General features: G+C 47.1%; 1 protein-coding gene and 1 pseudogene across 2 annotated transcripts in view; both read left to right on the top strand.

Moving 5' to 3' along the window:
- LOC309556573 (protein MTSS 1-like) overlaps positions 1 to 1,407 on the top strand; it is a 62,718-nt pseudogene extending 61,311 nt beyond the window's left edge. Inside the window, exon 8 of the transcript in view lies at positions 590 to 1,407. The product of the transcript in view is annotated as a protein MTSS 1-like (transcript). The remainder of the gene's footprint in view (positions 1 to 589) is intronic.
- A 1,399-nt stretch (positions 1,408 to 2,806) lies between these two features.
- The window catches only part of LOC309556572 (protein MTSS 1-like), a gene marked incomplete at its 5' end in the record, with an annotated part of 70,072 nt that continues 56,773 nt past the window's right edge, over positions 2,807 to 16,105 (top strand). Inside the window, one exon of the mRNA XM_082259016.1 lies at positions 2,807 to 2,913. Coding sequence (XP_082115142.1) covers positions 2,807 to 2,913 — 107 coding nt within the window. The remainder of the gene's footprint in view (positions 2,914 to 16,105) is intronic.

Below are 16,105 nucleotides of genomic sequence, written 5' to 3'. Positions count from 1 at the left end.
GGAGGGGTTAAACATCTAAAGGCTTTAATTTGTGCCTAATCAGTCTTTGTGTACTATGTGTGCTGCTTTTTACTTGGGAAAGTGATGGATTTTATTTCCTGCTTTGCAGGGACACAAACTCCACCACTTTTCCCCTTTCAGAACGGAGCTCTGCCTTGTTTACATAGGCAGAGCTCCGTTCTGTGTCGCTCCTCGCCGATCAGTGGGTGTCAGCAGACATCTATTGGCTGGCATGCCGTGTGCTAAATCACAGCACTTCCACAGCAAGTGCCCCCTACCTGAAAGTGCAGGGTGATCCAGCGCAGGAGAGCCGCTCTGCCACCATATAACTAAGTTATGTGGTCGGCAAGCAGATAATGTGTCCATATGTATGGTTTATCAGTTTTAAGGAAGAACTATCTTAGTTTCTTTTGTTAATAACAGTCTTTTCTTTTTTATGCCTGTGTGGAAGAATGAAATGGAAACCCTACTTGCATGTTATGGTGAAAAATAACTCTGCAATACAGTATTTATCCCGGCCACATTAATAAAACCCCAAAGTCTTCTACAGGAAATTCACTTAACACTCATACCTCCCTTTTGTTTCTAGTTTCAGATTATGATTACTTCTCGGTGAGTGGAGATCAGGAGCAAGAACAACAGGATTTCGACAAGTCCTCCACCATCCCGAGAAACAGCGACATCAGTCAGTCATATCGCAGGATGTTTCAATCCAAGCGCCCTGCGTCCACGGCAGGATTGCCAGCCAACTTTGCGCCTGTTATAGTCACTCCTGGAGTGGCCACTATCCGGAGGACACCGTCTACCAAGCCGTCAGTGAGACGCGGAACCATCGGAGGAGGTCCCATTCCAATAAAGATACCAGTTATCCCGGTCAAAACCCCAACTGTCCCAGACATTCCAGGTGGTCTTCCCAGCAACACTAGTGAAGAGTCACCTGAACAGAGCCCCGACTCACCATCCATCACAGAAGGAGCCGTGCTGGGCGGTGACATACCTGCATCCTTATGGAGTGGACAAGCTTCTGTAAACCCCCCTGTCCCGGGAACCCCTGGTGTTATTGCTGAAGAGCAAAGGTCAGGTCGGTCAGAAAATGAAGAGGAAGAAGATGAACAGGATGGTCCTGTCATTCCTGAACCCACAGACCAACCAGACCCCGAGACAGCAGATACTGCTCTGATAGATGCACCGCAGGGAGAAGATATGCTCAACGCAATTCGCCGTGGGGTCAAACTGAAGAACACCACCACAAATGATCGCTCGGCTCCTCGAATTTCCTAGAGAAATAAAAAAACAGGGAGTGTCTTCCGAGCCGGGTACAAGGAACTGCACCCTGACACTTGTCTTTAATCCATTCCAATCTATGATAGGAGGATTTTGTAGGAGCATACAGAGGGTTGACAAACTCTTCAAAAAACAAATACTACAATAGTTCCAAAAACAGCAGCATAGAAAAGACAACCTTAGAATCTGTTGGTGTTCCAATTGTAAATAGTGATTTTACTTCTGCACATAGTTAATCCCTTTTATGTTTTTTTTTCCTGCTTTTCATTTCACAGATTCATTTTTATTTCCATAAAGTGCCAAAACCCATATTTTAGTTTCAAAGAAACCCTTGTAAATTTTAAAAGCTTTGGACCGGACAAAAAAAAAAAGCAAGAATAAGAAAGTGTTCCTACAAAGGATGAAGGACTGGGGGTTGTATTGCCCCTCCTCTTGCATTCTGTTTTGGACTTGTACAGATGGACAGCGGATAACCCGTTTGCTTGGCAAGGGGCCGGTGCAGTTCAATGGTACAGCCATGGGGCTACTTAATATGAGGTGTAGACCACCTTCGCGTCAGAGCAACCTAACTTTTCCTATACAAACACTACGGCTAATGTTTTTTTTTTTTTATTATTTTAAATTCTTTGTTGTTTTTTTTGTTTTTTTAATGCTGATATTATAAATTATTAACAATTATGAGCAATATAAAAATTGAAAAAAAAAAGTTTTAGCATGTAATGGGGGATTTAGTGATGAAGACTACCATTGTTCACCATGCTGTCACTCGCACTGTAATCTAGACATTACCGCTTGCATCTACCATGGTGATACAGTCCAAATAAGCCATACAGTAATACAGTGTTCCAGATTTTTTTTAAATGCTATTAAATCTCATTCTTTCAGGAGTAGTTTGTCAATCCCAGCATGCCACTTTAATTACTTAGTGTATTGCAGTGTAGCCAGGGTTGAAGTGTAACATGGTCTACCAACAGTAAAGACAGCAATTTTGTGTGGGGACCATTTTGTCTCGGAACAAATACAATTTTGAATCAGTTTTTGCAGTCTTACCTCTGTATAGTCTATAGACGAGGCTTTCTCAACCAGAATTCCATGGAACCCTAGGGTTCCTCCAGAGGTTGCTAGGGGCTCCTTGAGCAATGAGCAATATCTGCCTCTCTGATAAGTTCCCAATGACACCATTGTGTGTGCACTTTTTTATGCACCGGGTGGAGTCTTTTGAGTGTGTTACACACGCTACGGGCTTTAAAAAAAAAAAATGTGCTATTGTTCTTTCACTATCCAAATATAGGAGAAGAGTAAAAAGTGAAGTCATGGTTGTAAGGCTGAGAAGTAATCTGAAGACTGGCTGAAAGAACTACAAATCCTGTGAGAGTTATGAGAGGTGAAAACGTTCCACAGAAGTGTCATCAGACATGAGTTCTAGGTTCTGGTTTTGATTATTCAGAATCTTGCATTAACCCACCTGCTGCCTACAGATATTGTTTCTCCTTAGGCCTGACATTCTCTTTGATCTCTGTTCTTTAAACAGGTGATCCATGATTTGAAGGGCTCAGACTATAACTGGTCTTATCAGACCCCTCCATCCTCTCCCAGTACCACCATGTCTCGCAAGTCCAGCGTCTGCAGGTAAGTCCTTGTCTGCACAACCTATCTGGAAAACATTTGCTAAAAACTGCAAATGAGGTCAAGCGGAAACCCCCAGCATTCTCATTTGAGGGAAAGATTCTTATTGTATAAAAGTCCTTGAAGACAGGCAGACATCTATTTTGCAGTGTTTATTATTACGGATGTTATCTGACCCCAAAAGACCAGCAATGGCTACCTTACCAAATGCCACGTACACTATATAGCCAAAAGTATGTGAAGAAATAACCGAGTTCAGAAGCTTAAACTGCTTAAAGTAGAACTATATGCAAAACTTTTTTTCTCTATCGCTCATTGACAGACGTAGTCCTCGGTGATTCAGCACCTTCGGGTTATGCTGCCCTCCACAGGAGTAGGACTAGACAGGAAATAAAATGCTCTGGCCACACCCTAGGGGCAGTCCCCGAGGGTATATCCTCTCTCTCTCTGCCACAGCAAATCAGTTTTTTTCTGTCTAGTCAGGAGTAAGGACCTAGATACCTTGCTGGGATCTTCGGTCCTGGCAGGATTTTTTTCTTAAAAAATTTTTTTTAGACAACTTTTTTTCTCCAGTGTTCCTGTGAGATCTTCAAGCAAGAAAGCTGAACTGGGCGACGGGCTGGATGTTGAGATCCGGTGGTCACCCCAGTTCAGCCTACGAGCGCGTGCAGGCCATAGCTCCGCGCTGGGTCGGCCGCGACATAGTCCCACTGAAGGGACTGACCCTGCGAGTTAAACGTCTCGCTGAAACACCAAAGACCATGAGTCACGGCGTCCGTATTGGTCGACAGCCCTCCTACCTCGGTGGAGAGGGGTACTGTCAGGAGTTGGCGCCCGCCTGGTTCCGGTATGGTGAGTAGTATGTTCCCCCTTTCCCCCTGACGGGTCTTGTGGTGAACGCCGGCCCCTCTCTGTAATGGTAAGGATGGGTTCCCCTCCATCCTATAACATAGCACAGATCCCCCTATATTGAATGTGATTTGTGTGGACAAAAAGCCAGTAGGCTTGGTTTGGGAGCTGACAATCTAATTACAAAGTATGTTTAAATGATTGTAATATGTGGCAGCAATGAAATCTTACGGTGAGAATAGAAGTATCTTACCTGTCAGAAGCCACAGGACATGTATGCGGCTTGCCAGGTCATTCCTCCAGCTGAAGCATGTCTCCCGACGGCCACGCGGTTCCGCCAGGGTTCGGTACCGCCGGTCAAGCTGATCTCCATGAGAGAAAGAGATTGCGATGCCTAGTTACTCTGCAGGACGCCGCTATGCTGGAACAGACCGCCGTAGATCGCGCGAGGCCGCCATTTTGGCGTAGCCTCGTGTCTGCAGCATGGGGGCAGCCATGTTTGAGGTGACTCAAACACCTCGTGGAGCTAGGGGAGGCGCCGGAAGGCGTGCAGAGGGGCGGAGCCGCCTCCTTTCTTCCCGGGCAGCCAGCCAAAAGACTTCCTGTTTGTGGAGACAGCGCTTTAACCTGTTGCAGTGAACTCTGAGCATCAAGTGGTGAGCCTGGGGGTCTATCTCTCTCTCTCTCTCGCTCGATAGGGATCCCTAGCAGGTAACACTGAGGGGCTTTTGTGGCACTGGGGGTCTGAAAAAAAAAAAAATTTTATATTTTTATTTTGGATTGAATTTTCCGGGTAGTTACTGGAATCATCATGGACCCTGCCACACAAGTACCCCCACCTGCTTCCCTCGAGGGGGCCACGGGACCCGCCGGTGCACAGAGTATGGATGCATTTACAGCAGTTTTGGAGTCTTTGGTGGCTCGGGTGGAGACGGCCTGTCAGGGGCGGGGGTCAAGAAAGCGACCCCCGCCTACCCCTATATTATCGGACACTTTCGACTCAGAGTCTGAGATGGTCATTGCAGCTGCAGGTCCCTCTGCAAGGGCTGTTGTCTCAGGTAAAGTTCCCTCAGACAGTGAGGAGGACGTTAATACTTCCGCCATAATTCGGGAAGAAGCTTTGGTGGACGCGCTAGTTGTGGCGGTTCAGGAAACATTAAGACTTGAGGTTTCACCGGCAGAGGCAACTGAAACAGAGATTCCCTTTGGTACTAACAAACCCACCAAGACGGTGAAGGTTTTTCCTGTACGCAAGTGTTTTGGTAATAAAATTAAAGAAGAATGGGAGCATTCTAAGCGTACCTTTACTATTTCCAAACGCATTGCTAGACGCTATCCGTTTGAGGAATCCCTCATTCATAGGCGTGCGCAGCCTATTGCATTAGGGTGTGCACCCCAAAGCTCAAACACACATGCGTGTGTATATATATATATATATATATATATATTGTGAGGGATTAGCTCGGTGGTAGGCGTGGATGACCCCTTTGGGGGTGCGTTTTCACAGAGAGATAGCCGATTAGAGGTTGAAAACAAGACTGATTTATTCATGCAATTTACTTAACACAATTGCAAGCATCAAAACAGCCAAAATAAAATAAAAGACAAAATAAATCCTTGCCTCTGTGGGCGGCTACCTTCTCACGCTGGAACCTACCTAAGAAGTCTTTCCAACCTACTGTTGGGCCGACACTGCTGATCCTACAGCAGACACTCAAATGTCCATTTGTTTGCTTTTCACACAGCACAAACATTGTCCATTGAACATGTCCCTTTGTTTTCTTTCACACAGCACATGTTCATTTATAACAGGATCCTTTACTCTTCAGATTCTTCATATTGAACACAGTTCATTTAACAGGTCCCTTTACTCTTCACACTCTTCACATGGAACACTTTGTCTTCTCACCTTTGAGACGTCTTCACTCGTGGTTACCCTCCTTAGCTTCACATCGCTTTAGGGGGTCTTCTCCCATGCTCACCAGCTTGTCGGGAGGCACACATCCGACTGTCCCCCTCTCCCAGCCCACACGGCGACAGGCGGCAGCAGTCCTTCTCCCATGCCCACACGGCGTCGGGAGGTACACGTATGTCTGTCCTCCTCTTCCCAGCTCACACAGCGACAGGAGGCAGCACTCAATAGATTTTCTCTGGACAAATTATAGAGTCCTTGATCTCCTCATTCTGAACAGCTGAATGGTTTTCAACTTCCTGCTGGCTCTCTCTGCAGCCAACACCCTATAGTATCAGTGAACTTTCAAAGCAGGTGGGAATGTGTCTCCTCTCAGTGACTACATTCCCAGATTTACCTGACTTCCTGTCACATACCCCCCCCTCTTGTTTCAACCCTAGGGTTGGGACACATATTTCCAGGCACGCATGTGTCAGGCACTGCTGACTCACTGATAAGCCTCCTATTATCCTCAAGCTTCCGGATGAAACTGTTTTGTCATCTTCATTGACAGATTTCTCATAACTGCCACACAGTTTGTCTCTCATCTCATATACACATTCTTCAACTGCATTTTTGGCATCATTTTGCTCCTTCTCGTTTCTGTCATCTTCATTGACAGCTTTCTCATAAATGTCAGACAGCTTGTCCCTCATAACCGTCTGTCCAATCCACCATGGAGGACCGTGATCCATAGGCAACTCAATTGGGCTAGTCTTAATGTCTTCAACATTCTTAAGACGCCTCTCTCTGCAATCCATAAATGTTTTCCACAAAACTTTGAGAACCTTTGCTTCACTAAGCTTTGTTCCAAGTAGGGACTCTTGACATCCCTCTGTGACTTGAGTCTCTCCATACATCTGTACACAATCATTGACTTTTTGTTGTAAAAGGGAATGATCTTTCTTCTTGAGCTTTGCTTGCTCTAAGATGCTGTGCAGAGGATTTTCCAATTGAGACAACAGGCTGTCACACATTTCTTCAAAGTGACCCCTGTTCCTTTTCCCAGAGATATCAATATCATTCACCAAACATTTCATATTCATAGGCAGATCAGAAGCATTTGCACTCATCAACTTCTTAAACTTTTCGCCCTCCTGAGCGAGTCGCAGTAAAGGCCTACTATTTGATTTGATATTCAGTTTATATTTCTTGCCAAACTCTTCACAGAAGTAGTCAACCAGAACATCATCAACTTTCCTTACACCAACATAGGGGTTAAAGGCAACAACACAGTTGAACCCAGCGATCTGGGTGGTATCCATTATAGACCTCCTCTCTGCATCAGTGAAGAAGCATGGAACTGCAACCCATTCTTTTACAGGTTTCTTCAATGCACTTTCTGCTGAACTATTTGACCGCTCAAGGTCACCTAGTTCTTTTTCTCTATCTGAATTCCACATGGAATGCATCTCAAGATCACGATCAAACTTCTGCCACCCGTCTTTCACCAGTTCCATTTTGGAAACACTCCCTGAAAGGCACTTATTCATTTGCTTCACGTTTTCACCAACAGCCTTAGTTTTCCCCACTAGGTTTTCAGCCTGAACTGAGAAATCATCACATTTCTTACTCAGCTCCTTTGTTTGCTGAAGCTCTAATGATACATTTTCCAATGCTTGAAGTTTTTGAAGGAACGGTTTATTCCAAAGGGGTGATTCAAGCCACATGTCATCACATTTCTGAGGCTCACTCAGGACAGACCCCAAAACACTGATCCTTTTAAAAACTGCATCAGGCACACTATCCCCTCTTTGGGACAGATCCTCTGTTGCCTGGAATTCCTCTTCCAGTTCGTGCAACGGAATCTTCATCTCTTCTACTTGCTGTTCTAAGGCTCGCTTAGACTTTTCTAGCTCCTGAACGCTTTTCACAACATCATCCTTGGAGCTGACCAATTCTTCCATTTCTGTACGCAGCTGTTTGTTAACACTTTCTAGTTCAGCCTTACACTCTAGAACTTCCTCCAAAGAGCGAGCCAAGAACAGGGCTTTGCTCTCGTTATCACGCGCCTCCGTTTTTGCACGGTCGCGTTCTTCTGCATATTTTGCAGACACAGTCTTCTCTTCACCAAGCATCTGATCAAACTTCTTTTTCACATCTTCAACACACTGTAATGAACCAACGCTTTCTTCCATGCGTTTTTTCATATCCGCTATCTGAGCTTGCAATGTTGCGACTTGCTCTGATAGGTTTTTCTTTGCTTCCGCCTCCTCTTTTAATTGTTCCAGGAAGCCATTTTTCTCATCTTCCATTTGTTTGAGCTTTGTGCTAAAACTCAGCCTTTGACACCTCTCTTCCTGTAAGAGTTCCTGCGTGTCTTGCAGCTGCGATTCCAAGATAGAAAAATCTTCCGCAATTTCTCTAGATTTGCTGTCTGCTTGAGAAAGCTGATTTGTAACATTGTCCAACTCAACCTGCAGTTGGTTTGCCTTCTCTGACAGCTTAGCACACAATCGGTCACCTTCTGACACCTTGACTTGCGATTCCAGAAGCTGTGCCTCTACTTTTTCCCTCTTATGTTCACAATCTTCTTTTCCCTGCATAAGAGCCTTCACCTCATTGGCTAGCATCTGGGAATAAGAATGTAATTCTGCCACACAGGCTTCTTTCTCCTTTAACTGCTGCTGGACACGTTGGGCTTCCCCTTTCCAACTTTCACAGTCCGCACGCCATTCATTTACCACATTGCTTAAAGTAGTGAGCTCATACACAGTACTCAGTAATTTAGCCTCTCTTTCACTTTTCTCTTTGTCGCTGAGAGACAATGTCGCTTTCAGAGCAACATTCTGTTCCTGCGACTCCTGCAGGTCTATTTTTGTAACTTCCAAACACTGAAGACTTTTTTCCAGCTGATTACGCAACTCCAACATATCAGCCATACTTTGCTTCTGCAAAGTCTGAATTTCACTTTCCTTTTCCATGAGGATGGTATCTTTCTCCATTATAGTCTCTCTGCGTTTTTGCAACTCGACCAAAAGAAGAGCAGTGGATTCTTCCCACTGTAACACATGAGACTTGAGTAGTTCATTCATTTCCTGCAAGTTTCTATGCTCCATTTTAAGCAATTCCAAGGCTTGTTCCTTTTCTTCCATTTTCCGTTGCAAGGCATCCAACTCAGCCCTGCACACATACTCTGTTTCCTCCAAACCGATGGCCTCCATTGGCTGCTGGCGTCTCTGTTTCCAGCCTGCCATGCTCTCTTGATGAGCCTTTTGTTGAGCTGCAAAGCTCCGTTGTTTCAGCATCTCCCCCATTTTGGGTTTACTTTTCATCTGAGCACACTGCGTCTCCATAGCAGTTTCATCAGTGTTGCTAGGGACAACAACCTTCCTCTTTAGTAGACTCTCTTTAGGCATGGATGGGGCTGGTTCAGACGGCAACATCCCCTCCATCCATAGAATCCGGTCTCTCATTTCATCTATCTTTGCATTTTTCAGGCGTTTGGATCGCCCCATCTTCAATAACTCCACAAATTTTTCACAGTCCAGCAAAAAATTTTCAGACCACTGTCTCTTTAACACATGTAGTTTTTCTCTCTCTTGCAAGATCTCTTTTCCTGCACACACAGTTTGTGCAGTCACTTGCACCAGACACAACAAAGTTCATCAAATAATTTTGAGACCGCTGTCTCTTTAAAACACTTTTTTTTTCTGTCAGGATCTTCTCTCCTGCACACATAGATTGTGCAATCTCATGCACCAGATAAAGTTCATCAAACATTTGCACTTCCTTGCAGGGATCTCTGCTTATGCCCACTGCATACCTCCACCATATGTGAGGGATTAGCTCGGTGGTAGGCGTGGATGACCCCTTTGGGGGTGCGTTTTCACAGAGAGATAGCCGATTAGAGGTTGAAAACAAGACTGATTTATTCATGCAATTTACTTAACACAATTGCAAGCATCAAAACAGCCAAAATAAAATAAAAGACAAAATAAATCCTTGCCTCTGTGGGCGGCTACCTTCTCACGCTGGAACCTACCTAAGAAGTCTTTCCAACCTACTGTTGGGCCGACACTGCTGATCCTACAGCAGACACTCAAATGTCCATTTGTTTGCTTTTCACACAGCACAAACATTGTCCATTGAACATGTCCCTTTGTTTTCTTTCACACAGCACATGTTCATTTATAACAGGATCCTTTACTCTTCAGATTCTTCATATTGAACACAGTTCATTTAACAGGTCCCTTTACTCTTCACACTCTTCACATGGAACACTTTGTCTTCTCACCTTTGAGACGTCTTCACTCGTGGTTACCCTCCTTAGCTTCACATCGCTTTAGGGGGTCTTCTCCCATGCTCACCAGCTTGTCGGGAGGCACACATCCGACTGTCCCCCTCTCCCAGCCCACACGGCGACAGGCGGCAGCAGTCCTTCTCCCATGCCCACACGGCGTCGGGAGGTACACGTATGTCTGTCCTCCTCTTCCCAGCTCACACAGCGACAGGAGGCAGCACTCAATAGATTTTCTCTGGACAAATTATAGAGTCCTTGATCTCCTCATTCTGAACAGCTGAATGGTTTTCAACTTCCTGCTGGCTCTCTCTGCAGCCAACACCCTATAGTATCAGTGAACTTTCAAAGCAGGTGGGAATGTGTCTCCTCTCAGTGACTACATTCCCAGATTTACCTGACTTCCTGTCACAATATATATATATATATATATATATATATACACACACACATACACACACTATATATATATATATATATATATATATATATATATATATATATATATATACACACACACACACATAAACACTTGTCAAAAGTATTGGGACACTAAAAGGTTTTTGCACTTAAGTTAAATTGTATGGCAAATATCTGTAGAGGGGTTCCACCATCACTGCTAAGTTTTGAAAAAGATGTATGCCTTATTTTCCTTTTGATGTGTATTACAGGTGAAATTACATGTGAGGCACTGATATGGACTGATAGGCAGCACTAATAGGCGCTTGTTCTCAGCACTGACTGGCACTGATGAGGCTGCACTGATGGGTACTGATAGGTGGCACTGATAGGCAGCACTTATTGGCAGCACTGATGGGCACTAATAGGCATCACTGATAGGCGGCATTGGTGGGCACTGATTGGTGGCACTGATAGGAAGCACTGATAGGCACTGTTAGATGTGTCTGATGGGCACTGATGAGGCGGCACTGGTGGGCACTGATAGGTGGCACTGATGAGGCGGCACTGCTGGGCACTGATAGGCACTATTAGGTGACACTGATGGGCACTGATGAAGTGGCACTGGTGGGCACTGATAGGTGGCACTGGTGGGCACTGATAGGTGGCACTACTGGGCACTGATAGGTGGCACTACTGGGCACCACTTATGGACACTAACAGGGGAGAGGGGGAGTTTCACATTCAGCAGACAGTGAGACTTGCAAGAGCTGCTCAGTGTGTGTGCAGTGGCGTACCTAGAGAATTTGGCACCCGGGGCGGATCCTATATCTGGCACCCCCCCCCCCCCCCCCCAACTTTAAAATGTAAGCACCCACAAAAATTTGTAATGTTTTCAGGAATATTTATTGCACAAAATTCACAGCCCCCCCCCCCCCAATCACAGTGCCCCTTGCAGTCTGCCCCCTGTCTCTCTAATCACAGTTCCCCCTTTTGCACTCTCTGCCTCCCCTGCACAGTCCTACCTTCAGCATAAATAGATAGCTAATATTATTAGCAATGTGTTTACAGGAGATGGTCAGAGACTACAGACATGATAAAGGAGATGGTCAGAGACTGCAAACGTGATACAGGAGATGGTCAGAGACTACAGACATGATAAAGGAGATGGTCAGAGACTGCAGACAGGATACAGTAGATGGTCAGAGACTGCAGACATGATACAGGAGATGGTCAGAGACTACAGACATGATACATGAGATGGTCAGAGACTGTAGACATGGTACAGGAGATGGTCAGAGACTGCAGACATGATACATGAGATGGTCAGAGACTGTAGACATGGTACAGGAGATGGTCAGAGACTGCAGACATGATACAGGAGATGGTCAGAGACTGAGGACATGATACAGGAGATGGTCAGAGACTGCAGACATGATACAGGAGATGGTCAGAGACTGTAGACATGGTACAGGAGATGGTCAGAGACTGTAGACATGGTACAGGAGATGGTCAGAGACTGCAGACATGATACATGAGATGGTCAGAGACTGTAGACATGGTACAGGAGATGGTCAGAGACTGCAGACATGATACATGAGATGGTCAGAGACTGTAGACATGGTACAGGAGATGGTCAGAGACTGCAGACATGATACAGGAGATGGTCAGAGACTGAGGACATGATACAGGAGATGCTCGGAGACTGAGGACATGATAGAAGATAGAAGAGCACTAGGGGGGCCGGAGAGCACAGGGCAAGCAGAGAGCACTGGAGGAGCTGAAGGGCACGGTGGGGGGGGGGGGGGCTGGAGAGAATAAAGAGGGGATTTGGAAAGCATTGTAGGGGGGTTGGAAGGCGCGGGGGGGGGAGCACTGGGGGGGGGGCGAGCACGGAAAACCAGGAGGGTGGAGAGCACTGGGAGGGACAGCGAGCACTTGGGGGCCGGGCAGGGAAAACCAGGGGGGTGGAGAGCACTTGGGGGGCGGTAGGGAAAACCAGGGGGTGGAGAGCACTGGGGGGGACAGGGAGCACTTGGGGGGAGGGAGATGAAAAGCACTGTGGGGGGCTGAAGAGCATGGGGGGTGCTAAAGAACAGGGGGGTCTAGTGCCTTTGGGGGGGGCTAAGAGCAGAGGGGGGGATTAGGAGCACCGGGGGGCTAGCAAAAGAAGTTGTATAGGAGGGGGATGGGGCAGCTGCATATAGATGAATTGATCTTTCCCTATTCTTCCTGCAGGAGGGAGAGGAGGAGAATCAGTTATTCAGCAGCTGCAGAAAGAATAGGGAAAGATGAATCCCTCTATATGCAGCTTCCCCACCCCCCTCCTATCCAGCACACACACTTGAGCAATGGGAACGCACTCACCTTCTTCCCGCCGAGGCTCCGCCCCCTTCTTCCCGCCGAGGCTCCGCCCCTCCCCGCGAGGCTCCGCCCCCTTCTTCCCATCCCGGCTCCGCCCCCCGCTAGCAGCACGGACTGAAGGAGCTGCCACTGCAGCTGCCTTCACCCTGCGATGTGGGATCTCAGAGAACGCCGGCTGACACCCCACTGTGTGTATGACACTGTCATGTAATGTAGCTGCTTTCAGGGAGAAAGCCCAGCTGTAAAAAAAAGCGGTGATGTCGGGGGTGGGCGGGATCAAGCAGCTGTCAAACACCAGCCAATGATTGGGCTGCTTAAGAAAGGGGCGGAGCCACATAAACTAAGCGGCCGCCCAGACCCCATCCTATTGGCTGGTGTTTGATAGCTGTTCGGTCCCGCCCACCCCCGACATCACCCCTGAGTTTTGACAGCTCGTCTTTCTCCCTGCAAGCATTAACATTACCTAACAGTGTCACACACACACTGAGCGGCTCTGACAAGCCTCACTATCTGCTGGAGCCAACAGCACAGCCGCCTCTCCACCAAGTATCTCACTACCCTCAGTGGCAGAGATGGAGAAGCCGACCCAACACTAACAGACACAGGGTGATTAGGGTGTGCCCAGGCACACCCGGCACACCCCGTGCGCACGCCTATGCCCTCATTAAGAAATGGACGGTACCACCAGTGGTGGACCCACCTATTTCCAGGCTGAATAAAGCCACGGTTATTCCAGTAGAGGACACTTCGTCCTTTAAGGATCCGGTGGATCGGAAGGTGGAAGCGGAGTCCCGCACTATTTTTTCCCTGATAGGGTCAGCATTTAGACCAGTAATTGTCATTGGTCTAGTTTCCCAGACACTTACGGAATGGGCGAGATTGGTACGCCATGACCTAAAGGGGAAAGATATCCCCCAGGGAACATCTGATTTAATGGAACAGATCATACAAGGACTACAGTTTATCTGTGATGCAGCCTTGGATATTACCCCTCTATTGGGGCATGCATCTATGTCAGCGGTAATCCTCAGACGTGTGCTGTGGTTGAAGTGCTGGTCAGCGGACCTAGGTTCCAAAAAGACCTTAACGAATCTCCCCTTTCAGGGGAATCGCTTATTTGGGGTCACCCTAGATGAGATCATTAAGGATGCCACTGGAGGCAAGAGCACTTTCTTGCCACAGGCGGCTAAAACTAAGGGACCTCGTAACAAGCGAGGACCTTTCTTTACTGCCCATAGAGGGTTCGTACGCCCGGCTGGAACTAGCGGGAAAGGCAAGGCTCCTCCAGGGGGGTTCAAGAAGGGCTGGTCAGACAAACAGAGGACCGACTCAGCCAAACCCGAAGCAAAGGATTACACAGCCTGAAGGTGCGCCCCCACCCGGTTTGAGGGTGGGGGGACGTTTTCACCGGTATCCAGGACATTAGATCGAGCATCGACTACTGCTACCGGTGCGATTCTTCCCTTCCAACTTTTAAGTAGTCACCGTTCCCTGAACAGATCTTTTCCTTTACCTTTTCCAAAGATTAGTCTCCATTCCCCACAGGAATCTGATTCGGTTGACCAGACAGACCAAGAAGCCTCTAGCCAGGTGACTTCGGTCCCTGAGGTTCAACCAGGAAAGATCACCGTTCCTGATAGGAATCAGGTGTCTGATAAATGTGTGGGAACAGAAAACGACCAGACTTTCTCGGATGGTCGGGGCCAGATATCTCTAGGGACGCCTGGTTCAGATCCAGTTAGCGCCAGTGGTCCTAGAAATTCTAGGCTGGCCTCGTCAAGCCGGCCTGGCCGACTTGGACATGCTAGTCGCAGACGTTCCGTGGGAACTTCGTCTCAGGGAGTGTCTGCGGTCTCGAGGACCAATCTACCATCGTGCTTTACAGTCGCTGGTTTTAATGGCCTGGCCATTGAGACCCAAGTACTGAAGGACAGAGGGTTGTCAGCTTCAGTCATTCCTACCCTTATTAAAGCAAGGAAAGCGACTTCCAGCAAGGTCTATTATCACACATGGAAGACTTATATTGCGTGGTGCAAATCTTTAGGATTTCCTCCACGTACCTATTCGGTGACTCGAATATTGGCCTTTTTGCAAAAAGGGGTTGAGCAGAAACTAGCCTTGAGCACCATCAAGGGTCAAGTTTCAGCATTAGCAATCTTCTTTCAGAAACCTTTAGCTACCAAGTCCTTGGTGCGGAATTTCATCCAGGGGGTGCGGCACCTGGCTCCACCAGTCCGCGCGCCCTTACCGCCCTGGGATCTTAATTTGGTTTTGTCGGTTCTACAGAAACCTCCCTTTGAAAACATCAGGGAGATTCCCTTGCTTACTTTATCCCAGAAGGTGGCCTTCTTGGTGGCTATCACTTCTGCTCGCAGGGTGTCAGAACTGGCTGCATTATCATGCCAGTCCCCATACTTAGTGATTCATAGGGATAAGGTGGTGCTTCATCCTAAGCCATCCTTTCTTCCTAAGGTGGTTTCAGATTTTCATCTGAATGAAGATATTGTACTACCTTCCTTGTGTCCTCAGCTCAATCATCATCGGGAACATGCGTTGCATTCCTTGGATGTGGTTCGGGCAATCAGGGTATACCTGAAAGCTACAGAATCGTTCCGTAAGACGCATTCACTTTTTGTGATCACGGATGGCCCCAGAAAGGGGTTGCCTGCATCTGCCGCGACTATATCCAAATGGATCAGACAGACGGTGGTACAGGCTTATTCTATTAAGGGTCGGAGTCCTCCGTTCCCTGTTAGGGCGCACTCCACTCGAGCGCTCAGTACTTCCTGGGCCTTCCACCATCAGGCGTCAGTAGTCCAGGTATGTAAGGCGGCCACCTGGTCGTCGGTTCATACCTTTACAAAATTTTATAAAATTGATGTGATGGCATCGGCGGATGCCTCATTTGGCCGCAAGGTTTTGCAGGCCGCAATTTGAGGAGACCGGAGGTCTACCTCGAGGATTTTTTCTGTTGAAAAATTTTTTTGTTGAGTCTCATCATTGAGGATGAGCATTGTAAAACTTCTAGTTGGCACCGGTTGGGCCTTCTAGATTGGATTTAATTTCCATTTTTCCCACCCCTCATTTGTGGTACTGCTTTGGGACGTCCTGAAGGTGCTGAATCACCGAGGACTACGTCTGTCAATGAGCGATAGAGAAAAATTGATTTTTGTAAAATCATACCGTAAAATCCTTTTCTCTTAGCTCATTGACAGACGTAGTACCCGCCCCTCTGTTTTGGAGTTGGGTTGGGTTAAATTCTCTAAACACTGCTTTGTGACATAACTGATTTGCTGTGGCAGAGAGAGAGAGGATATACCCTCGGAGACTGCCCCTAGGGTGTGGCCAGAGCATTTTATTTCCTGTCTAGTCCTACTCCTGTGGAGGGCAGC

This window comes from Pelophylax lessonae (genome assembly GCF_965119305.1).
Source record: "Pelophylax lessonae genome assembly, chromosome: 5".
NCBI lineage: Eukaryota > Metazoa > Chordata > Amphibia > Anura > Ranidae > Pelophylax > Pelophylax lessonae.
The sequence above is the reverse complement of the archived record's forward strand: the minus strand, read 5'-3'. Positions and strand labels throughout refer to the sequence as shown.